Consider the following 24,905-nt stretch of genomic DNA (forward strand, 5'->3'; position numbering starts at 1 on the left):
TGTAGTTTACCCGCTGTGCAGTCCTGTCACGTGACGCCGGGGGCGGGGTCGTGCTGCTGTGGGCGTTAAGGCCTCTTGGGGGCGTGGGTTTCCCCACTTTTCTGGCCAAGCCAGAGATCTCACCTATCCGTCGCTTAGTAGCTATCGGGAGGGCCAGCCCTGTACCTTCTTAAGGCTCTTCTTTATCTTCAGCGCTCAGAAAGTTTAAATTTCGAGAGAAGAGAAATAGGCAAGACGACAAAAAGAACTTGCTTGGAATTCACGCATTTTGGGTTACTGGGAAAATAGGGCGTAGCCTTTCCTGGAATTTTTTAAAAATATAATTTTCTGAGGGTACTGACAGGAGTATCACGGCGACTTCTAGCTCTCTGCCTTCCAGCCTTGCTCTTTATATCAGCTCTATCAACTGGATCGTATAAGGAAGATGGAGGGTCTAGCGCTCTTGATGGGTGTTGGAGGGTAGAGGGGAGGGAGGAAGAACCAGGAAAACTCATTCACTGGGATATTTCACAGTGCTTAATGGCCTACGGTTGTAAGTACTATTTCCCCAAACGTGCAGATTCAGTTAGCGCTGTTTCTTTCCTTCCTCCGCCAAAGAATTCAGTTCAAAAATTCAGGTCTTTCAGTTCACTTTTTCCTGAATTCTGTTGGATAATTCATCCTTATCCCTCCCTCCCTCCTTCCTTTCTTTTCCTTCCTTCCTTCCTTCCTATTTATTTATTTAAGTAATCGCTACACCCAATGTGGCACTTGAACTCAGGACACCAATATCAAGAGTGGCATGATCTTTTGACTGAGCCAGTGGGCACCCCAATCATCGTCTTTCTTCATCATCATCAACCTCTTTTAGGAGCTCAGAATGGAGCAGAGAAGACTATTTTTTAAAAATAAAGACAAGAACATCACCAGAGAATCTCAGTGCTGGAATGATAATACTAATGCCGGTGCAAATGTATGTTATAAACATTACATACATAATTTTTGTAGGGTAAGGGACCAAACAGAGGTCTTTGTGAATGATGAATAAACACATTAATTTTCACACTACTCATTTTTTCTGCTTACACCTTAGCAGTTGGTGCTTATTTACGCGTTGTGTAGTGAGTGTTCTAGGACTTTTTTCCTATGTATTATATCTACTTGATTCTAAACTCCTTAAAGGCAAAGAATTTATCCTTTTTTATTCCTCTAATACTTCTTACAAAAAGTAGGAAGTTCCTTAAGTATAAGAGATTGATACATGCTGACCAGTATGAACCTGAGTCACAAAATTCAGTCCCTCACCTGAAACCCAAGCTTATAAAGAGCACAGGAAAGTGGAAAGAACTTTGAATTTGAGGTTGGACAGAGGGGCTGGATTCTAGTACCCGTTCCATATATTATCTGTCAAATGAGGATAGTAATATCAAGCCTCACTGCTTCCCAGGGATTCTGCTGTCCTCAAATAGAATAGCCTTGAAAAGCTTTCCAAAGGTTCTAACAGTGCTTCGCAGCCATTAAAAATTATGTCTTGGGGGCGCCTGGGTGGCTCAGTGGGTTGGGCCTCTGCCTTCGGCTCAGGTCATGATCCCAGGTGCTGGGATCGAGTCCCGCATTGGGCTCCCTGCTCAGCCAGGAGTCTGCTTCCTCCTCTCTCTCTGCCTACTTGTGATCTCTGTCTGTCAAATAAAAATTATGTCTTGTATGTACCGACATACAAAGGTGTCAGAGATACATGAATAGCTGTATAGGCTTCCTGAGGATGTCAGCTGTTTTAAAGAGAGAAAAATGAGATATACTGTTATGTTAAAAAAAAAAAAAAAAGTTGCAGAAGAGAATGATTCAACACTTTGATTCAATTTTCAAAAAAGATTTGTTAGAGAGAGAGAGAAAGCACACACATGTTGGGGGAGGGGCCGAGAGGGGGTAGAGTCTTAAGCAGGCACTGCACTGAGCATGGAACCCAACACAAGACTTTATCTCACAACTCTGAGATCGAACTGAGCTGAAACCAAGACTCAGACACTTAAATGACTGTGCCACTCAGGTGCACAATATTCAATTTTTATTTAAAAACAAAAACAATGGGGCACCTGGGTGGCTCAGTGGGTTAAAACCTCTGCTTTCTGCTCAGGTCATGATCCCAAGGTCCTGGGATCCAGCCCCGCATGGGGCTCTCTGCTCAGCAGGGAGCCTGCTTTCCCCTCTCTCTCTGCCTATCTCTCTGCCTGCTAATGCTCTCTGTCAAATAAATAAATAAATAAATAAAATCTTAAAAAAAATTAAAAGCAAATAAAAACAAACACAAAACAAACAACTGGGGCACCTGGCTGGCTCAGTCAGTATAGCATGGGACTCTTGATCTTGGGGTCATGAGTTTGAGCCCCATGTTGGACACAGAGTTTACTGAAAACAAAACAAAAAACCCTAATATTAAGTCTATGGATTAGACTCTGAACATTTCAAAAAAATATTTTATTTATTTATTTGAGACAGAGATCACAAGTAGGCAGAGAGGCAGGCAGAGAGAGAGAGGAAGGGAAGCAGGCTCCCTACTGAGCAGAAAGCCCGTTGTGGGGCTTGATCCCAGGACCCTGGGATCATGACCTGAGCCAAAGGCAGAGGCTTTAATCCACTGAGCCACCCAGGCGCCCCTGTAAAAAAAAAAAATTAAAGTGAGGCGCCTGGGTGGCTCAGTCAGTTAAGCAGTTGCCTTTGGCTCAGGTTGTGATCCTGGGGTCCTGGATTAATACTTAAGATTAATATTTAAGTATTAATCTCTTAATACTTACGGAACTTCGGGCCCTGCATTGGGCTCCTGATCTGTGGGGAGTCTGCTTCACCCTCTCCTCCCACTAGTGCTCTCTGTCACTATCTCTGTCTCTCTCTCTCTCAAATAAATAAATAAAATATTAAAAAAATTTAACGCAAATGTGAAGTATTTTTAAAGATTTTATTTTTATTTATTTGACAGAGTGAGAGAAAGCACAAGCAGGGGGATGTGGGAGAGGGAGAGGGAGAAGCAGATTCCTCACTGAGCAGGGAGCCCGAGCAGACTCGAGTCCCGGGACCCCGGGATCATGAGCTGAGCCAAAGGCTATTGCTTAACCAACTGAGTCACCTAGGTGCCCCATGAAGTATCTTTATAACATTAGATCTAATCCCAAGCAAGACAAATTTTTGTTTGTTTTATAATTCTATTCGTGGTTCTGTGAGGAAATGGTGGCAGAAAATAATAAAATGGACAGAGAGAACCACAGGGTTGGGGTCAGGGAAACAGTGATGGGGAACAGAATCTAGACCTAGCCAAAGGGCCATGGCCATTAGCTGGGAAAAGCCCCTCCTCTTCCTGAGCAGGGACTGAATTTCCAGGAAGAGATAGTCCTCCAGGCCTCAGAACCCAGTGCCGTCCTCATGACCCAATCCTCCTGCCTTCTTGTCCATTGGCTCCTGGTTCCTTGGGATGTCTCCGCTCTCCTCAGGATCACTTAAAAGTTCCAAATCAAATAATCATGTGTCCAGCTGGATGGGAAGTCAGAAAATTAGGAGCCTCTTAGTGAAAGATGGTGGTGTGTATCAAGTCTGACACCAAGCTGACCTTCCCACTTGAGGAAGAGGAAATGAGTTCAAGTGGAACATACTGACACCCTACTCAGCTGCTCACATACCCCAGAGCAGAAGGCCTCCCAAATAGCTTGATATTTCTATCTGGGCCAGGACCAAGGATAAACACTTCTGGGAATCACCCAGCAACTGGGATGAGTTGGAAAGTTCTATACCTCATGACAGGTCCATCCATTCATTCTTCTAACCAGATCTGGTTAGCCTCAGCTGGACTGAAAAAGTTTTAAAATAAAATATAAAAGCAAACACTTATGTGGTGCTTACACTGTGGGCCAAGTGCTGTTCTAAGCACTTAAATACAATAATGCTTTTAATCCTCAAAAGAGCCCTATGGGGGTAGAGACTGTATTATCATCCCTACTTTACAGATGAGGAAACTAAGGCACAAACTTGAACCCAGGCATTTGGGCTCCAGTTCCATGCTCTTAACCACTTGCCTGTACGGCCTCCCAGAACAGCATCATAAGCAGTGCGCCCAGTGAATCAATCTCTCCTTTGACCCATAGGGGCAGATACCAAAAAGTGGACCAGATAGCGGAGGCCAAACACTTCCGGTCTCTTGCCCTTCTCCCAGGATGAGGCTTGAGATGAGGGAGCGAGGGTGGGTGGGGGAGGGCAGATCGGCAAAGACCCAGGGAACACAGGTAATACCTGTCATAGAAGGGGCACTAGGCAGGCAGCAAGAAGCCCAGTCACAGCGGATGCTTAATAAAAATATATTTAAGGCTGAATGGACAATGTCAAAGATGCCTTGGAGCTCTTAATTCCCTGTGCCTCTGATGAGAGAGAGTCCTTCCCACTCTACCCACCACCAACCCCTTTGGGGAAAGCTCAGCAGGGACAAAATTAAAGGAACCTCATTAGTCTCTCTCTTCTATTTCCTTATTGCCTAGGAATGTGGGGGCTCCCTCGTGCTTCCATTAGTAAATAATTACTGTCATCCCAAAGACCAAATCACTAACTAGGTTCTGGACTCTAGTCTAGTAGACTTCCCAAATGGGCAGCTCTTGAAATGCAAGGTGTGAGCTAGTCTCTCCTCTCCAGATATGTACTGACCACAGCCTCAGCAGAGAACCCACTGCGTGTCTGTATAGATAGACAAAGGCAAAGAAGACACAACTTGCTCCGGTCCTCAAGGAGACAGCACTGTGGCAGAGAGAGATGGAGAGTCTACAAATAACTATAAAATATATCTACGTTCAGCTCAATAGAGCAGAAAGAGGAAGTGGAATTTTGCAAGAGAACTCTGTCTCAGCCTCAAGATGGGGGAAGGAAAATGTATCTGTTTTTCTGTATTTAACCTCAACTTCTATTCCCTGCAGTCTGGGTGGGGGACCCCTTTTTCCCCCCTTCAATGAATAGGGACCTGAGCCCCCCACTCATTCCTCCCCCTATTTTCCCCTGCAGAAGCACATCCACGCTGCATTCCTGTAGCCCTAGTTGATGTTATCTCTCCACACAGGTCGGAACTTGCAGGTCCTGGTACATCTTGCATCCTCCTGTCTGGAAAGTAGCTTGGGACCCAGGGAAATAGCGCCAAACCCTTTCCAAAAATGGGTGGGTCCCCCCATCTCCAGCTCAAGCACATTCCAGGACATACCCCTGAGCCTACCCTCCCTTCATCCCCACCTTTCTTAAGGCTGGCTCTGCTTTCCCTGAGAAGCCTGGGTTTTGGTGGGAGGAGGAAAGGGAGATAAAATCAGGTGAGGCAGGGAGGGGCCCACAGAACTGGTACTGTTTCCTGCCCTGATGGCTTCCTTACCCTCATTGAGGCTGGGTGGGGAAGAATCAGGTACAGACAGGGTGTCCCAGTCCCTCAGCCATTCGTTGTTCTCTCCCCTTGCTAGCCCTTTGCTTAGGTTTCCTGCAAGGATATGGGACACAGGACCTGGTAGCCCCAGGTGGTGCTAGAAAAAGGCAGAAGGTAGGTAGCATACACGTGCTGAGCCGCAAGCTCATTTCTGCAGGCAGGTCCCAGATCTGCCCCACCCGGTGGTCACAGAAGCAACTGGAGACCCTGGAATGTCTGTGCAGTGGCATGGGCATTCACCCTACATGCTCCAGAGACTGTCTCACTCTGGATGTGGAGCAAGGGTCTTGCTGGGCAACTAGAGACAATACCTGTTCCCAGGGTGACAAGATCTAGAAGACCTCAGAGCCTCAGGCACTTCCCACTCATTTCTGCTAAGAGGCTACAGCTCTCAGTTTAAGCCGGAGACAGTCTTCACAAGGCTAGAAATACAAATGCCTTCTGCGGGTGAGCCCGTCTCTATCCTCGAACTCTGCATATTCCGACTCACCAGGAATTATGGAAGTGGGTGCAGGTGAGGATGAGTGAATCACATCAACAATCGATTAAAAGTGTTTATTTTTAAGTGGAAAGGGGAGAGGGAGTAACAGAGTCAATGTTTGGCCTTTTGTTTCTAGGCCATCATCCCCCACATGCTCTCCAACTCAAAGCACTGGCAGGAGGGGCCCCAGGGCAGGCTGAGGGGCCAGAGAGTTGCAAAGTCAGTCATGGAGGGATCTGTACAACCCAGGAGAGGTGGGATCCAAGAGTCCTTCTCAGCCCCCTTGTTCTGGAACAGGGTTAGAGCTCAGGGGCATAGGGCTCCCCCGTGGGTGAGGGCACCCGCAGCTCGGCATTGTGCCTGACCACGGTGAAGAGCCCCACCACTGCCAGCAGAGCCATCACCATGACGGCAGAGCAGATGCTGAACATGTTCCGAGTGCCTGTTTTGTGATCGCTGTCATGGAGAACCAGGAGCCCCAGGCAGGCCAGTAAGTGCAGGGGAACCCGGAACCAGTTGAGTACGCCAGCTTGCTCTGTCTCTGGGATCACCTTTCTCCGCAGGAAGCTCATGCTAGGAAAGTAGAGCCCACAGGCCAATTCAATAAGTAGAAAGGCTATGAAGGACTCCACTGGATTCTCCTGGCCTGGGCTGGTGGAGAAAGTCAACATGAAAAGGGAGAAGACAACGATGAGGACAGCAAGGGACAGTAGGTGCATGGGCTGAAGGTGGTACCTCTTGGAGGTAGCAATGCGATACAGCGAAGAGCCAAGCAGGCTGGCAGCCATGAAACTGGAGAAGACAATGCCCAGTGGAGCCCCATGTGGGTCCAGCACAGGCGTCCAGAGGAAGACAAAGATGAAGATAACACTCTCGAACAGGGCCTGTATGGTACCTAGCAGCAGCACGCGGCGGTCCGACAGGAGGCAGCGGAGGCCTCCAGCACAAGTCCTTGAAAAGGCACGCTGCCGATCATAGTTCTCTCCCCAGTTATGAAGGGCCAAGGCCCCAGCCAGAGCCAAGAGAGGGATGGCGGCCACAAAGGGCGCTACTGGCCCCAGTCCCATCCAGCAGGTCACAGCTTCAGCTGCCACACCTGCTACTACAGCCAGCACATGGTTCCAGAAGGCAGCTCGGGCAAAGGTAGCTGGGATCCACTCAGCAGGAAAGTCATGGCGCTCCATGTGTTCGTGGATGTACCAGGCCTCAAAGGCCGAGAAGAGCAGGGCCGTAGACAGCCCACCCAGTGCTCGGCCCATCAGCAGCACAAAGTAATCCCAGGAGAGTTTGGTTAAGCAGCACAGAGAGTAAGTGAGGGAGAAGAGGACACAAGACTTCTTGCGACCCAGCCAATCCACAAGGGAGGAGGCCACCAGTCCAAAAAGGACTGTGGAGGCCAGGCCACAGACATAGAGGATGGCAATCTGACCCTCCAGGAAGTGGTAATGCTGATAGAGTTTATAGAGGTAGGGGGCCTGGAGCCAGTCAGCCGCCAGGGCCAGGAAGTAGACCTGATAGAAGTCCAGTTGAAACCGAAGGAAGGAGGGGTTGCTGCAGGCCCTTCCAGGGGGCTTTGCCCTGCATCTTGACAGTTCCAACCCCAGGCAGGAGGCCAGGAGGACCACAAAAGCAAGATAGGCGGTCACCAGCATGGCGGGCCCCCGGACGACCTAGAGAAGAAGGGGGGCTCGTAATCACATCCATTGCCCAAGTAGCACGTGTCAAGGGGCTGGATGTCTAAGCAGAAGTCAGCTTCACTCCCCCACCCCCCCAACTGCATTTCCCCACCCCTCAACTCCACTCCCCTAGAGCTCAGACCGGAGGGACCAGTCGGGTGGGTGGGAGGAGTGGCCCGCCAGAGTAGGTCTCCTAGGACACTGTGGGGCAGGGAGGGGTAAGAGGAGAGCGGAGAAGATTGAGTATTCGCCCCACCCTTGCCTGGCATAGCGAAGAGTGAGTCCCTCTAATACACTAATCCCATAATCCCTGCTCCACAAATTAAGGGGATGCTGTCCTCTTCCACTACACCTTTTGCATACTTCTACTACCCCCCAATCTCTCTGGAGAGCTCGTTTTTAGCCTCAAAGTCTTTCCATTTGTCGAGGGCATCCCTCCCGCCCGCGCAGGCCTCCTGAGTTGCTTCACGGTCACGCGCGTGCATCTCGGATTCCCGCTCCTCCGGGTCATAGGCACCCCCCGGCGCCCCCTAGCCCCAGCCCAGCGCCGCCACACCTGCTCGCACCTCGCCCAGACCCCGTCTCACCTGCTGCCCCGGTTTGCGGGGACGCCCCGGACACGTCCGGCTCCAGGCCGCCCGGCCGCCCTACCCACTCTACCTCCGGCTCCTACTCCGGTTCGGGTTCCAGCAGCGCGCCCGCCCCTCACAGCCTGCTTCCGGGAGCCGGGTAGGCCTCTGGCCGCCGCCATGATGGCCCCGTCACGTGACGGGGTGAGGCGTTCAAGCCCCGCCCCTTCTCCGCCCCGTAGCGCTCAAGATTGGCGCCCAAGTAGCCAAGCCTGCGGTAAACTGGCCTCGTCCGCTGCCTTCCCGGGACACCCGCTACTTCGACTCCCCGGTACCTGCGGGGCTGCCCCGAAATAAAGACCCATTTTCTCTCTCTCCCTCCGCGACAGAGAGAATGCCCGCAGTCCCGCAGACTCGTTGTCTGGAGCATCCGAAGGAACACCGCTGCCCTAAGCCAAGCCGGCTCCCCGGTTTTCCTCCTCTCTCACTATAGTGATCTCCAGGCCCGACGTCAGGATGGCCCAGACACCTGAGGGAGGCAGTGTGGTGTTAAGGACTTGGACTCCGGCATGAGGACGGGCTAAGGCTCAAATCCCACCCCTGTCATTTACCACGGCGTGGCCTTGGACAAGCCACACGACTTCTTCGACTTCTTCATGTCCCAGTTCCTTTGCCTGCCGTCACAGGAGAGAAGTGCCCAAGTAAAAAAGTCTAAAAAAGGGGCGCCAGGGTGGCTCAGCGGGTTAAGCCTCTGCCTTCCGCTGGGCTCATGATCGCAGGGTCCTGGGATGGAGCCCGCATGGGGCTCTCTGCTCAGCAAGGGGCCTGTCCCCGCCCACCCCACTCTGCCTACTTGTGGTCTCTCTCTGTCAAATAAATAAATAAAATCTTAAAAAAACAAAACAAAACAAAACAAAAAACCCCAAGGCTAATAAAGTTCAGCCCTGTTCCTGAATGCCCACTTTTACCACCACCAGCTGTGTTACCTTGGAGAGGTTATTTTCCCTGTACTCCAGCCTTAGTAGTATCTCCAATGGCTTTCCATCTCACTAAGCATAAAAGCCAAAGTCTTTATAATAACCTACAAAACCCTCTGTCCCCTGTTCCTCCGCTACTTCTCTGACCTGATCTACAGTTCACCCTCCAGACTCTCTACTCCATCTGTATTGGCTATCTCCCAGGCCTTTGCATACTGCGCCTTGAAAGGTTTGGTTTCTTTTCCAAATACCCACAACAGTTCTCTGTTCAAATGTCACCTTCTCAGAGAGGCCTTCCTCGGCCATCCTGTTTAAAACAGCAGCAGCACCACCTCCGCTAGTTATTTCCCTACTGTCCTTCTAGCCTCTATTCCCTTTGCTGCATCTTCTCCATAGTACTTAAAACCATCTGGCACACTATATATTTTACTTACGTACTATCTCTTCTCCCTACAGATTTTTATCTATTTGTTCACTTGTATTCCCAGTACTTAAAACAGTAATTGGGGGGCACTGCATGGCTCGTTTAGTTGGAAGGCACCTGACTCTTGATGGGGGGAGGCAGATACCAGCCCCATGATGGGTGCAGAGATTTAAAAAAATAATAATAATAAAAAAGTTATTGGTAAGTAAAAATCATGCAATAAATATTTGATGAATAAATGAGTAAGCGAATCCATATAAATTAGTCTAAAAAGTGCTGGCCCATATTAGCTGGTAACACTCATCAAACAGTTACCTATCTATGCATCTAAACTCTGTTTTAAGAATTCCTGGGCCATCTGCTATAGATTAATTATGTCCTGTCACAACAACCCATAAGGTAGGTACTATTATCCTTGACAGTTGGAAAGCTTAGATAATAGGCCCAGAATCTCATGGTAAGAGGCAGAGTTAGAACTGGGACCCAGATCTTTCCAGTTCCACATTCATGTGGTTTCTGAGAAGATCAAATGAATTCACTCATTTGCACAGGTGATATACTATACTAAGGCTTGGAGGGTAGAGGTGGGAGAGCCTGGGATTATATTTTGAGAAATAGTTTGTTGTTGTTGTTGTTGTTTTAAAGTAAGCTCCACGCCCAGTGTGGAGCCCAACACGGGGCTTGGACTCATGACACTGCGATCAAGAGTCCAGTGCTTAACAGATTGAATCACTCCAAAAAATACTTTCTTATGACAAAGTAAACAGCTAAGATTTATATCCTGCAAGTTCTAGAGTGCCTTTATTCCTAACTGGCAAAAGTAGAAAGGAATAGTCATTCCCATGCATTCGTCTAGAAACACAAAGACTCAAAAACCATTTCCCCAAGGTCATTCAGTGAGTGAGAACATAGGGTGGAGGTCATCCTGAATGAAGGCAGAAGTGGAACAGGACGGCTTTACATTCCTGGGTTTCTGTTCTCCAGGAGGGAGGCCAGTTTTCTCCCATTGTTGAGCTACATTTTGCTCAGAAGCACCTGGCAGAGAGAGACTTACAGCAAGATTACATTATTTTGGATTATTTTTGCACATTGTGGGGCCTATTAAAAATCATTTAGTCTTAAGTCTCCCCTGTCCCCTCAGAACTGAGAAGCAGAGCTGGGAAAGGTCCTAACATGGGAAATATGCCAGCAGAGGACTAGAGGGAATAAAAGCCATCCTGTAAGCACAGCCTATCTCTAGGACATGTTTCTAGTAGAGAGAAAGGAGGACTGAGGTCTGTGTATTGAGGAGTTCTGGTTTTCAAGGAAGGTGGGAGGATGCTCTGGGAAAACTAGGAACCCTGCTCACCAGAAGAGCATCATGAAAACTTTTATTATGCAAATGTTCAAACATACACAAAGGTAGAGAGTATAGTTCTATGAACCTCTATATGGTTAATTCAATAATATTAATTTTTTCACTTTGTTCCTTCTTCTCCCTTCTTTCTGTCCTTTTTTATTTGCCAAAATATCTAAAAGTAAGTGAATCCAGATAAATTAGTCTAAAAAGTGCCGGCCCATGTTAACTGGTAACACTCATCCAACAGTTAAATCTGTTCACTTCACTCATACCTCAACATGTATCTCCAGGAAATAAGGCCCTTTCCTTGCATAACCTAACTCCAAAGCCATTTTACATCTAACAAAATCAATACTGATTTCTTGGCATTGTAAATATACAATCCATAATTAAAAGGCTCCAACTCTAAAATGGTCTTTTTACAGTTGGGTTGTCCAAATCAGGAACCAAACAGTGTCCATGTGTTCCATATAATAGTTGTCCTTTTATTATTATTATTTATTATTATTATTATCTCTCCCCCCAGCCATTCAGTAGTTGAAGAAGTTGAGTCAGATTTCGTTGAAAAGATTCCACATTCTGGATGTGACTTCTCACTTCTTCGTTGTGTCATTTATGTTGTTCCTCCATCCCTGATATTTCCTGTTGAATGGAAGTTAGTTCTATAGGTTTGATATGAATCACATTCAGCTTTTTTGTGTGTTTGTTCCTTTGTTTGGCAGCAGTCTTTCATGGGTGGTGCTGAGGACTTCAGATTACATTACATCTAGAGTTAGACGGTGGGTGGTTGTGCCCCTTTTAGTGATGGTAAGACCTATTAGTGGGGTCGGGTGGTGACAGATTGATTCTTCCATTATAAAGCTCCCCATCCACTGTCATCTTTGGTTTCATCCATTCATAATTCTTGCTTTGATCCATTATTTCATTAAGGGTTGCAAAATGATTTTTCTAATTCCATATTTCTTTTATATTAGCTGGAATTCTTCAGTAAATGAGAAGTTTTCTCCACCACTTGGAACTATTTGGCTATCCTGAAATATAGTTTATATAGGACAGGCAGTGTAAATGCTTAATTCTTTTTTTTTCCCCCAAAGACTTTTATAAAAGTAACCTCTATACCTAATGTGGGACTTGAACCTACAACCCCAAGATCAAGAGTTGCATACTCCACAGATTAAGTCGGCCAGGTGTCCCCAGTTCTTCTCCTTTATTGCTGATTTTTAGAATAAGAAGTTGGAAGAAGGGGCACCTGGGTGGCTCAGTCGTTAAGCAGCTGCCTTTGGCTCAGGTCATGATCCCAGAGTCCTGGGATGGAGCCCTGCATCAGGCTCCCTGCTCAGCAGGAAGCTTGCTTCTCTCTCTCCCACTCCCCTGCTTGTGTTCCCTCTCTTGCTGTGTCTCTCTCTGTCAGATAAATAAAATCTTTAAAAAAAAAGAAGGTGAGGGGCGCCTGGCTGGCTCAGTGGGTTAAAGCCTCTGCCTTCAGCTCAGGTCATGATCCCAGGGTCCTGAGATCGAGCCCCGCATCGGGCTCTCTGCTCAGCAGGGAGCCTGTTTCCTCCTTCTCTCTCTCTGCCTGCCTCTCAGCCTACTTGTAATCTCTGCCTGTCAAATAAATAAATAAAAATCTCTCTCTAAAAAAAAAAAAGAAGGTAAAAGAAACATCATTTTTAAAAAGTTTGAGCTTAAAGCTGAGTAGGGATAGATTGCCTGGATCATGGACGGGGAAAGGAAGGACTATTCTGGTAGCTGTGTCCGGCCCTTACCCACACCAGTGCTTGGGACATGTGTGGGACAGACAGACATTGGAGGATTCACTGTCCTAGACCTCATGCAGCAATGAGAGAGGCATGACGCAGGCATGGTGTGTAGGTACCTGTAGGACCTAGGGAGAGAGAAGGCAAATATGGAGAGGCAGAAAAGGAGATAGGAAGTAAAAAAAAGGGGCGCCTGAGTGGCTCAGTGGGTTAAGCCTCTGCCTTCAGCTCAGGTCAAGATCCTAGTGTCCCGGGATCAAGCTCCACATTGGGCTCTCTGCTCAGCAGGGGGCCTGTTTCCCCCACTCCCTGCTCCTCTCTACCTGCCTCTCTGCCTTGTGATCTCTCTTTGTCAAATAAATAAAATCTTTTTAAAAGAAGGAAGTAAAAAACAAAACAAAAAACAGCTAGACCCAGAAGACAGGGAGGGAGACAAGGACAGAAAGGGAAATAGAAATGAAAGACATGGAGAATGAAATGTACCAGAAGCAGAATAGGATAGAAAAACAGAGCGGGGCATGCAACTCTTGACTTCGGCATCCTGAGTTGGGCGTAAAGCTTGCTTTAAAAAGAGAGAGAGATGTATAAGGTGAACTGAAAGACCAAGAAAGCAGATAGAGATGATGACACAGATTGAGACAGGGAAGGGAGAAAGAAAAAGACATATATGTTAAATAAACTTTAAATTAGATGGAGAAGGGTGCCTGGGTGGCTCAGTCGGTTAAGCATCTGCTTTCAGCTCAGGTCATGATCCCAGGGTCCTGGGACTGAGTCACACATCAGGCTCCTTGTTTAGCAGGGAGCCTGGTTCTCCCTCTCCCTCTGCCTGCCACTTACCCTGCTTGTGCTCTCTCTCTCTGTCAAATAAAAAAAAATATTTAAAATTAATGAATTAATTAGATGGGGAAATGGAGAGCGAAATAGAGGGATAGAGAATGGGGAAAACTGATGTAGAGACAAAGTTAGGTGAAAGCAGAATGTCCCAGTGATAGAAAGAAGGAAGTAGAAATGGAGGGAGTGATATAGACAGAGAGAGGAAAGGTAAACAGAAGGCTACACAGAGATAGAAAGGAAAGAACAAAGGGTCCCAGAAAAGGAGGCTGAGAAAGAGAATACTGAAACGAAATAAAATCTTTTTTAAAATTTTTATTTATTTGACAGAGAGAGAGAGAGAGAGCGCGCGTGAGCACAACCATGGGGAGTGGCAGAGGGAGAGGGAGAAGCTGACTCTTCACTGAGCCGGAAGCCCCACATGGGGCTTGATCCTAGGACCCTGGGATCATGACCAGAGCCAAAGGCAGAGGCTTAACCGACTGAGCCACCCAGGTGCTCTGTGAAACAAAATAAAATCTTAAAAATAAGGGGGGTCACTTGGGTGGCTCAGTCAGTTGAGCCTCTGCCTTCAGCTAAGGTCATGATCCCAGGGTCCTGGGATCGAGCCCCGTGTCAGGCTCCCTGCTCAGCAGAGAGTCTGCTTCTTCCTCTCCCTTTGCCTGCTGTTACCCCTCCTTGTGCTCTCTGTCAAAAAAATAAATCGTAAAAAAAAAAAAAAAAAAAAAAAGAACACTGAAACAGACTACTGTCAGAGGACTTGAGGAATGTGGAGAGGAGCTTAGGGGCTCTCAGGTTAGGGCCCAGGCCTGGGCAGATACCTGGGGTTTTTACTTCCAGCTTCCTCTTGGTTGCTTCTCCAAACTCCCATCCCCACCCCCAGGGACCTGGGATTCTGACTAGCTATGTAGATGGGATCACTGGGAGCCTGAGTCCAGGGTTCCCAGCTTCCCTTATCCCATGCCAGATGAGCATGGATGTAGCAGATGCGATTACTGATGGAAGATTAAGGTCATGAGACTGCGTGAGTACTCAAAGATTTGAAAGACAAGACATCCAGGCAGAGAATGCCAGGTTCCTAGAAGCAAAGTACCAAGAAGGATGTCATGAGATCCAAGGGGAGGGAAGAGCCAGGAACCCTCTGCTCAGCATTCTCTTCTGGTCCTAGAGCCATTGACCTTCTTTGCCCCACTCACGGTGGGAGGTAAGGGATCCAGAGACTTTTGCGTCAGTCAGGGAGATGGGTGGAGGTCCAGGGGGCAAGAAATGTCCCCTGGACCAAGAATCCCCTCCTGACTCTGGACGAGGAATGCACCTTATCCACAAAAACTACAGAGACAATGAGCCAAGAAGGATCTCCAGCAGAGGTTGACTAGAGGAAGAGAACAGCCAACTTGCTCACCTTCAGCGGCCATGATGGAGGCTCTGGGAAGCACGATTTCCATTCCAGAAGTGGCAGAAGAGGATGTTCTGGAACCAGGGGAGCATACCCAGAAACTAACATCAAAGTGGATGCACCGCCTCTCAGGTACTGAGCGGGGGAGGCTGGGTCTCTGAGCAGCCTTCTGTCTTTACCTGCCTGGGTGAAGGTATTTAGCTGATCCCTATCCTCACTCCAGAACTTCTGCCTCCCCCCAGAGGAAGCAGTTGGCCAAAGGGCTCCAGGAGCCTGACAATCTCTCAGGAGGCGGGGGCAACAGCCCAGCTAGACTATCAGACAGTGCCTCTGAGAGGTGCGTTGTCCCCTGAAGCAGTGGCCAGTGGAGCCTGGAGGAGCCCCTCGGCCACAGCCACAGTTGTCACTGCAGCCCAGGCAGGAGCTGGGACAGGCAGCTTGGCCTTTGAAGCAAGGGTAATTTGGGCAAGGTGAGCCGTGGCCGCAGGTCAAGTGCGGACCAGTGCACAAGCTGCAGGAGCTGTATGGACAATTCAAGGGAGGGCAGGCAGGGCAGGGAGAGCAGGAGCAAGTACAGGGTGGGCCAGGGAGGCTTGGACAGGAGGGGCAGGGGGCTGCATAGGAGGGATAGGCGGTGCAGGAGCAGGTCGGAGGAGGACAGTTAGGGCAGGGGCAAAAACAGACAGAAGGGGGACAGGACAGGCAAGGAGAGGCTGCTGCTGGTGGGCCGTGCCCAGAGGGTGGAGGGGGCTGTTGGTGGGTGGGTTTCTTGTTCCGAGGTCCCAAGCGTAGGCCGAGAGAGAAGTCCATTTAGCTGCAGGAGTGGCCAGGCTGGGGGCTGGGTAAAGGGAAAGGCAGGGGTGAAGTAGGAGGGGCAGACTAAAAGAGGCAGGGGTGGGGGCAGGATTAAAAATCTAAGACTCGCTGAGCCTTTGCTGATCCTGCTTGGAGCTCAGACCTCCTCAGCCAGCCCTCCCCTTCAAGGCCTGCCCAGGGATGCTCTCCTAGGTTGCTACCCTCCACGGAAAACTCTCCAGCCAGTCCCAGCGCAGAACGCCTTGAATCTGACACTCTCGCTTTCATGCCTCCAGTCCTTTGTTTCCACTGTTCCTTTTGCTCTGCTCCAGTGCTCTTTTTCTCTTCTCTGCCTGGTGAGGTTCTCCCATCTCTGAAGTCTTCCCCTTTATTCAATCAAAATGTTTTTTCTTGAGCTCCGGACACTTGGGGACTTGACACCTGCCTGGGTAAGGACCCCTGCCCGACGTGCTGCTCTGGCCCTGATGGCCACTGGCCCAACAGCCAGACCAGCTGCTTCCAGCTCCCAGACAGTCCCCAGGGGATTTAGGGAAGCAGCAGCAGCAGCAGCAGCAGCCTCTGCAGCAGGTCTGTCTGAGACACTGAGCCAGGGATGTTGGCGGGAGCTGGCAGTGAAGGGAGGATGCTTAGGTTCTGGGGATTTCCAGCCAGGGCAAATCCCAGGTGTGGGGGTGGGGTGCCTGGCTGTCTCTGGAAGACTGTATTATTGAGGGCTTATCGTGTAGCAGGTAGTGAGTAAGACAGCTAAGTTAACTCTTTCACAAAGCTCCCGTGAAAGTGAGGGGTGGGGCAGGGTGGGAACCAAAACCAAACCAGTAAATAAACAAATACAGGAGCTGATTTCAGAGCTTGAGAATAGCTGTGGGAAAGCCAGGGTGCCCTGATAACAAGGGGCTCAGAGAGATGGGTCCATCGGCAGGAGCAACTAGTCAACCCCCAAACTGGCAGGTATGACAGCACTTAAAAGTTTGCGGGGAGGGGCGCCTAGGTGGCTCAGTTGTTGGGCGTCTGCCTTCCACCCAGCTCATGATCCTATGGTCCTGGGATCAAGCCCCGAATTGGGCTCCCTGCTTGACGGAAAGCCTGCTTCTCCCTCTCCCACTCCCCCTGCTTATGTTCCCTCTCTCACTGTCCAATAAATAAATAAAATCTTAAAAAAAAAAAAAGTTTTGGGGAGATACAATCTGTAAAGCCCCAGCAGATCAAGGGGGAGCTATCTGAGGCTGAATGTATCCCAGGTGGCTGGGCTATGGAGAAAAACAAAACTGAGGAGGGGATAAGGAATGTGGGAAGTTGTAGTATCAAATTTGGTGGTCTGCGTTGCCTGGTGGCTCAGTCAGTTAAGCATCTGCCTTTGGCTCAGGTCATGATCCCAGAGTTCTCTGGGATGGAGCCCTGTAGCGCATCAAGCTCCCTGCTCAGCGGGGAGTCTCCTTCTCCCTCTTCCCCTCTCCAGACTTGTGATCTCTTTCTCTCTCTGTCAAATAAATAAAATCTTTAAAAAAATTAAATTAAATTAAGTGGTCAAGGAAAGTGTCACCAAGAAGGGATATTTTAGCAAAGACTTGAAGGAAATGAGGGAGAGAGCCAAGGAAAGATCTAGTGGAAGAACATTCAACAGAAGGATGGGGGTGGGGCAGAGGTGGCGACCCTGGTGGGACTGGGGGTAAAGGAGAGAGTCCTAATGGCACAGGTAGGGAACAGGGCAGGGCCCCCAACACGCAAGGCCCTGGGAACCCCCGCAGGGGCTTGGATCTTACTCCAGTAAAAGGGAAACCAAGGAGGGTTTTAGGCAAGAAAGTGTATGGGTCTTCTTGGTCTCACTCCTGACCCATGATTAGAACATTCTTCCTGTGTATTTGGTGTAACCACTTTGGAAAACAGTTGGGCATTATCTAATAGAGATTGCCCGTAGGAACACTTTGACTCTAAGGTTTGGTTTGGCTTTTTTCTTTTTAAAAGATTTTACTTATTTATTTATTTATTTGACACAGAGAGAGCGAGAGTGAGAGAGCACAAGTAAGCATTGCAGCAAGCAGAGGGAGAGGGAGAAACAGGCTACCCACTGAGCAGGGAGCCTAATGTGGGGCTTGATCCCAGGACTCCAGGATCATGACCTGAGTGGAAGGCAGACACTTAACTGACTGAGCCACCCAGGTATCCCAGTTTGGCTTTTCAAGTAAGTTCTACACCCAATGTGGGGCTTGAACTCACGACCCTGAGATCAAGAGTTGTATGCTCTACTACTTGAGACAGCCAGTGCCCTAGGACTCTTTATTTATTTATTTTTTTTTTTAGATTTTTTTTAAAAGGTTTTATTTATTCATTTAACAGAGAGGGAGAGTTCAAGCAGGGAGAGCAGCAGGCAAAGTAGGAGGGAGAAGCAAGCTCTCTGCTGAGCCAGGAGCTGGATGTGGGACTTGATCCCAGGATCCTGGGAATCAGGAGCCAAAGGCAGACGCTTAACAAATTGAGCCACCAGGTGTCCCCCAGGACTCTTAGTTTTATAGCCTGGAAGAACTCTTGCATGTATGCCCTGGAAAACACATGCAAGAATGTTCTTAGCCAGGGGTGCCTGGGTGGCTAAGTGGGTTAAGCCTCTACCTTCAACTCAGGTCATGATCTCAGGGTCCTGGGATCAAGCCCCACATCAGGCTCTCTGCTCAGCAGGGAGCCTGCTTCCCCCCTTCTCTCTATGCCTGCCTCTCTACCTATGTGATCTCTGTCTGTCAAATAAATAAATAAAATCTTTAAAAAAAATAAAAATGTTCTTAGCCATGTTAGTTATGATGAGCATACTGAAAACAACTCAAACATCTCCCAACAGTAGGATAAAAACATAAATAGTGATATATTTATGCAACTGAGTACTATGCAATAATAAAAAGGGAGTTATGTGCAACAACTTGGATATGTCTCATAAACAGAAAGTTGAACAAAAGAAGACACAAAAGAGTAATACAGTGTCATTTCATTTACATAAACCTCAAAAACAGACAAGATTAAGCAATATTGTTTAGGGATGCATACATAGGCGCTAAAACTATAAGGGAAAACAAGGAAGGGACCCCTGGGTGGCTCAGTTGCTAGGCATCTGACTTTGGCTGGGGTCATGGTCTCAGGGTCCTGGGATCAAGCCCCATGCCCCCATGCCAGGCAACCTGATCAGTGGGGAGTCCACTTGTCCCTCTGCCCCTCTCCCTGCTCTCTCTCTCTCAAAAGATAAATAAATAAATAAATAAAATCTTTTTAAAAATGCAAGGAAATGATTATCACAAAAGTCAGGATAGTGGTTAGTTACTTCTGAGGGGAGGAAAGAAATTATGGGAAGAGAGGTGCCTGGGTGGCTCTGTGGGTTGAGCCTCTGCCTTTGGCTCTCCTCAAGCCCAGCATCCTATTGGGCTCTCTGCCTCAGCAGGGAGCCTGCTTCCCCTCCCCCTCTGCCTGCCTCTCTGCCTGCTTGTGATCTCTCTCTCTCTCTCTCTCTCTCTCTCGTCAAATAAATAAGTAAAATCTTAAAACAAAATAAAGAAATTATGGGACACAGGGAACTTCCGGAGTGCAGGAAATACTATTTCTTTTTCCTTTTTTTAAGATTGTACTTATTTACGGGGCGCCTGGGTGGCTCAGTGGGTTAAGCCGCTGCCTTCGGCTCAGGTCATGATCTCAGGGTACTGGGATCGAGTCCCGCATCGGACTCTCTGCTCAGCAGGGAGCCTGCTTCCTCCTCTCTCTCTCTGCCTGCCTCTCTGCCTACTTGTGATCTCTCTGTGTCAAATAAATAAATAAAATCTTAAAAAAAAAAAAAAAGATTGTACTTATTTACCTGGCACAGAGAGAGACAGAGAGAGAGGGAACACAAGCATGGGGTGTGGGAGAGGGAGAAGCAGGCTTGCCATGGAGTGGGGACCCCAATGCAGGGCTGGATCCCAGGACTCTGGGATCATGACCTGAGCCAAAGGCAGACTCTTACGACTGAGCCACCCAGGCACCCAGGGAATACTATTTCTTGACTTGGATGGCAGTTAAATAGGTTTTTGGTTTGTCCCAGTTTATCTGTACCCTGTTCGTAATGTATTTATATATTCTGCCTAGAAAGAGAAAATAAAGTATCACTTTTTTTCCCCTCTGGTCCATGCCACCTTGTTCAGATCAAGATGCAGAAGTTAGATACTTTCTAGCCCACGTATCTATTTTTTCCACCAGATCTTAAGCACAGCGACTTTCTCTGTATTTCTGGTACCTATCATTGCCTTGCACAAAGCGGGTGATAAGTGTTTGCTGAACTGGATTGAATTTCCCGTCTCCCATCCCATGGAGAGAGGGGCAGCTGCAGAAGAGGAGGGTCCTGGGATCAAGTCCCACGTCGGAATCTCTACTCCACAGAGAGCCTGCTTCCTCCTCTCTCTCCCTGCCTGCCTCTCTGACTACTTGTGATCTCTGTCAAATAAATAAATAAAATCTTTAAAAAAAAAAAAAAAAAGAGCGCTCAGGACCACTAGGACCTGGGTTCCCATTTTAGCTTTGCCACTTCCTAACTGTGCAATCCGGGCAAGCTGCTTAACTTCTCTGATTCTCAGCTCCCTCTTCTGTGAAATGATAACGTGGGATCATATCTGCCACCCCTCTGGACTGCGGTGTGGGTTAAGGCACATGCCTAGCACAGTGCCTGGAACACAGTAGGTGCTCAACAAAGGATAGCTTCCCAACCCCCTGGCCCCAGCCCCACATCTTTTCTTCAAAGGAAGCTACTAGATATCAAGCTACTAGAAGCTACTAGAAGCAGCCAGATATCAAAGATAGCCCCAGAGAGTGGGACAACATCTTTGGCGAAGGCCCCTGGAGCTCAGGTGGATCTGTGGTCTGGTGGAGAGCTGGCAGACAGTGGGATCCAACGGAAGCTGAACTGATCCCAGGCAGTTGGTGGGAGCTGGCCGTGGAGATAGGACACCAGGGTTCTGGGAGTTTCCATCTCGGGGAAGTCCCAGGTGTGGGTGTGGGGGTGCCAGTTCGGCCCCACCCAACACTCTGGCTCCAGGGAATGTGGGCACAGGGAGGAAAGTGGGTCAGAGTAGGGCTGGAATTTAAGCCCATTGGTCCCATTACCTCTTTGCCAGCTCCAGAGGAGGCAGGGCCACAAAGGAGCTTGCTCCTTCCTCCAATGGGCCTTCAATTCCTTATCCTCAGAAAGGAAGAACCTTGGCACCTTGGTGTCTAGCCAAGAGGAACTGGAAGCCCCCCAGTGGACAGAGCAGAGAGAACCCTCTAACTCCTGGATTGAGGGTGTACAAAACACTGCTACACCCACCCACATGACCACTGACAGACCCCGGGAGCTCTCCCCTCACATGGACTCCAGACAACTAGACCTGCTACTCATTCCTGGGAGTGGGACAGGTCAGGGCTGGATCAGGGACGGGGAAAGGTGCATGGCAGAACAGCTTGGAGGAAAAGGCTTTTCTGTCTGGTGAGGCTCCAACTAGGCAAACACAGGAATCCCTTACCCTGGGGGATCTGCCAGCAATGTGGGGCCTTGTATTCTGTGTATAATCTGAGGCCTAAGCCTGTGGTTTCCTCTTCTCTATCTGTGCCTCTATTTCCCTTTCCGGGAAAGGAAAATCAAGGAGGAGAAATTTCCGGAGGAGGAAATCAAGGAGTTACCAGGTGTCCCCGGGCCCCACTGTGGCTTTTAGGAGGTGCTTATCATCTCTCCCTTGTACTGTATCAAAATCCAGGTGGGGAACAAGAGTGGAGGGACCCTCTTCTTTCCCTGGGGGAGAGGGTGGCTAGGAGCCAGTATCCTGTTTCAGGCCCTTTGCACATATTCTTTTGTTGCCTTCCTTTCTCTCCACTCCTCAGTTTTTCCTAGAAGCCTTTCCTGATCTCCTCAGCTGGGGGAGGTCCCCCTATTACCCCTCTCATTGTGCCTTATGCCTCTGCGCACTACTTATTACTTGCAATTTTGCAGATTATTTGGTAAACATCTGACTCCTTCACCAGATTTTGAGCCCGCGGCTGCAGGAACCATCTCTGGGTATTCCCAGGGTCTAGTAGAGTGCTTGGCACACAGTGGGTACTTAAAGAAGATTTCTTAAATTAACGAAGGATGCATGTTCAGGGAAGAAACTCCTAGAGTTGTTTAGGCTAGTCCCCCAGTCTTGTGTTTCAAAATCAAGGCCTTATTCCTGGCGATCTGGGCGGCACTGGGGGCCAGGAAGGGCCTTCCACACACAAAGTCATTCACCAGGAAAGCCGACAAACTGGCAAGCAGAAGAGGCCTGGTAAGAGGGGTGGAATTGAGCAAGCACTCAGGACAGGGCTGGCACCAGCCTTGGCACGGGGCAGGTCTGAGGGAGGAGGTGGGAAAAGAGGGGAGGAAGGGAAAAGAGAAGACACGTGTTGTACAAAACATGTTTTCATCACACTCTCCCTGGGTGCCCTGGCCTCCAAGCTCCAATGGCACTTCCGTGCCTTAATGATGTCCTTGGGGGCTGTAACATAGCTCCCCCACCTCCTGCAGACATCTGCCAGCCACCTCTGAGCGAGGCATAGGATGTTCTCCCCAGCACAAGTGTGGGCATGGGATAATTACCCATTCAGTGTCCTCATGCTGGTGGGGGGAGGGGAGGATGACAATAAGAGGTGAGGCAAACAAGAACAGTCCGGGCAGGTGGGTCGGATGTCCTGTCCTCTGTATCTCTCCTTTTGGTCTTTGTGATGAGGGAAGCAAAGGAAGCCTGGTCCTGAGGCGCCCAAGAAATAATTTCTTCAAGTTGCCAGGGTGACCCGGTGGAGCAACCACAAACAGTAAAGGCTTGAAATAGGGATGACAGAAGGGAAGAAGAAACCAGCTTCCAGAGTAGGAGGCCCTCTTCCCAAGTCTCCTGCTGAAATCCCTGGACGGAACCCTGGTTCCATTGCAAGACGGAGAGAAGAAGAATCCGAACCCCTCACAATGCTCCACTTCCCTGATCCCCAGTCTGCTGGCTTTTTGTTTTGACTTCCAAACAGACCCCAGTCATTGGGTCCCAGGGAGGGGCGGGGGCGGAGGCGCGGCAATCCCGAGGGGAGGGGCCGGCACAGGGCGGGTCTTCCCGGGCATCGCCCCCTGGCTGCAGTCCTTGGCTGGGGACGGAGCAGGCCACCCGAAGGGAGGAGCCACAGTTACCAAAGGCGGATGGATGGACAAACACCACCAGAGACAAAGACAGAGGCAGACAGACAGACAAACCAAAACAAAGAGAAGGGCAGAGATAGATGAGATGGAATTTTAGACCTGCTGACCCTTTCCAGGCCACCACAAGGGTTTGGTACCCCCTGCCCCCTTTAGCTTCCTGGTCCCCAGCTGCTACCCCAGCTGCACAGTTCTAGAGCCCTAGCTCTTGGCCTCTGGGACCAGCCTCTGAGCCCCTTTAAGAAGGAGAGTGGGGAAGAGTTGGGAGAGGAGATTTCCAGCAGGAAGAGTGTCATGGGGGTGGTGCCTGGTTCTGTGTCAGGATGCCCGGCCAAGGGCCAAGGAGGGAGCAGTGCCCTTGCCCGGTCATGAGGACAGGAGATTCATTCACTGTAAACCAAGTACAGATGTGTTGGGACAGGGAGGGGGAATTGGGGCCACATTCACAAACCGCACTTGGGCCCGCCCTTCTTCTGACCGCCGCCAGCATCAGGACAGGAGGGGTTAACTCCGTAGCCTCCTGGCAGGATCCCTGCCACACAGGCCAGCGCCATCCCACCCCAGCCTGGATGCCTGGGTCCAATTCCCTGACACTCACCCCTCCCGCGCTGCTGAGTGCTGCTCCCAGGGTAACCAAGCAAAGTCAACAGCAGCCAGGCCACCTGGGGACGGGACCCTGGAGTACCTATTCCCAGTTCTTTCCACCCCTGGAGTGAAAGGGAGGGCCTTGTCTGCCCCCCCCCCCCCCATTGACGTCTCCTGTTCTCCTGAGAGAGCCACAGCACGTCCCTTCTTTCCCCCTCTCCGTCACCTGACTCTGGCTACCAAAAGTGGCCTTTCCTAGGAGGAAGGACACCTGGCCCCCGGGGTGGCAGTGAGGACAGAGCAGAGTAATTTCTGTATGGAAAATGTGATGATGTGATCAGGAGCCCACGTCCCCAGTGCTGGCCACCCAGGGACTGTTGCTGGGGGAAGATCCTTTGGGTGCGTCCCTCCAGCCCAGCTCAGCCCCTATTACTGCTCCCCTTCTCTCCTTTCTCACTCCCACCCCTCGTGCCTATGGAAGTGTTTGGGGTCCATGCACAGAGCCTGGATTTCAGACCCCTCCTTTTCTCTCACTCTGCCTGCAGTAGAATGGAGACAAACCCCTGGGTTCCCACTGTTGGCCTGAGACTCTTTGGTGGTCATGCTGAAGTCAGACACGCACGCGCACACACACACACACACACACACACAGAGTCAACAACATTGGTGGCGCATCTACCAGGCAAGCAGGCGCTGGTTAAGGCCGACACACACCCTCTGCTTAGGCTTTCTCCCTCACACCCAGCCCCAGGCTCCTCCCACTCCCAGCTACAGTTCCTCCTGCCCTCTTCACCAGTCTCTCCCTTTCCAGATTCAAGGTGGGGACAACATTGGCAGCCAGGGACCCAGGGACCCTAAATCCTGGACTCAAGGCAGGGTGAGAGGAGGAGGTCTTCCACAACCCCTCCTGTGCCTCAGCAGCACACCCCCCCCATCCCACTAGGTAAACCAGTTTGCTCCTGGCACCAAAAGACGACCTGGGATAGGCTAGGGGAAGTGGAGACTACCTTGACCTGCAGGTGAAGGCTGAGCAAAGGGTAAAGACAGTGGCATTTGCTTCGTACCCCGCAGCCCCATCACTCCACCCCCGGAGATAAAGCTCCCATCGTCTCCCCTCGGGAGTTAGCAGAGATTGGCTTCACTGAACCACACAGCCGGGCCAGGGAACCCAACCAGTCCCCCTAAATGGCAGGAAGGGGAAAAGTGCCAGAGAGAAAGGGTGGCATCATGGGCCCAGGACACTGACCTCTTCTGCCAGCCTTGCCCAGCCTCCTGGGGATGGAGCCACGGAAGCCCAGCAAATGGGAGGGGCAGAGACCCAGGCGTCCGGGGCTGCCCCGCCCAACCCCCCTCCCACCCACTCCCGCCCCCCAGCCCCAGGGCACCGAGGAGGGAGCCGGGCAGGGGCAGGCGGCAGGGGAGGGAGGAGCGAGGGCGGGAGGGGGAGGAGGGAGCCAGGCTGGGAGG

The 24,905-nt window shown here is 50.0% G+C and overlaps 2 protein-coding genes across 5 annotated transcripts; both read right to left on the reverse strand.

Moving 5' to 3' along the window:
* Window positions 1-5,953: 5,953 nt before the first annotated feature.
* MFSD5 (major facilitator superfamily domain containing 5) lies at window positions 5,954-8,347 on the reverse strand. Its single transcript, XM_059185203.1, has 2 exons — window positions 8,158-8,347; window positions 5,954-7,564 (listed from the first exon to the last, which is right to left on the reverse strand). The coding sequence occupies exon 2, from the start codon at window positions 7,544-7,546 to the stop codon at window positions 6,194-6,196; it is 1,353 nt and encodes a 450-aa protein (XP_059041186.1). The 5' UTR covers window positions 7,547-7,564; window positions 8,158-8,347; the 3' UTR covers window positions 5,954-6,193.
* A 2,546-nt stretch (window positions 8,348-10,893) lies between these two features.
* LOC131838702 (sperm mitochondrial-associated cysteine-rich protein) lies at window positions 10,894-24,830 on the reverse strand. Of its 4 annotated transcripts, none has more exons than XR_009356678.1 (4): window positions 24,685-24,830; window positions 14,870-15,042; window positions 12,646-12,764; window positions 10,894-11,910 (listed from the first exon to the last, which is right to left on the reverse strand). XR_009356678.1 is itself a non-coding variant. In XM_059185205.1 (4 exons), the coding sequence occupies exon 2, from the start codon at window positions 15,671-15,673 to the stop codon at window positions 15,173-15,175; it is 501 nt and encodes a 166-aa protein (XP_059041188.1). In that variant the 5' UTR covers window positions 15,674-15,701; window positions 24,685-24,830; the 3' UTR covers window positions 10,894-11,910; window positions 12,646-12,764; window positions 14,870-15,172. The 4 variants fall into 4 exon arrangements, 3 of the variants coding, with proteins under 3 accessions (XP_059041188.1, XP_059041187.1, XP_059041189.1); XM_059185205.1 differs by having other exon boundaries at window positions 14,870-15,701; XM_059185204.1 differs by having other exon boundaries at window positions 14,870-16,044.
* Between the last annotated feature and the right edge of the window lie 75 nt (window positions 24,831-24,905).

Source organism: Mustela lutreola, chromosome 8 (genome assembly GCF_030435805.1).
Source record: "Mustela lutreola isolate mMusLut2 chromosome 8, mMusLut2.pri, whole genome shotgun sequence".
Taxonomy (NCBI): domain Eukaryota; kingdom Metazoa; phylum Chordata; class Mammalia; order Carnivora; family Mustelidae; genus Mustela; species Mustela lutreola.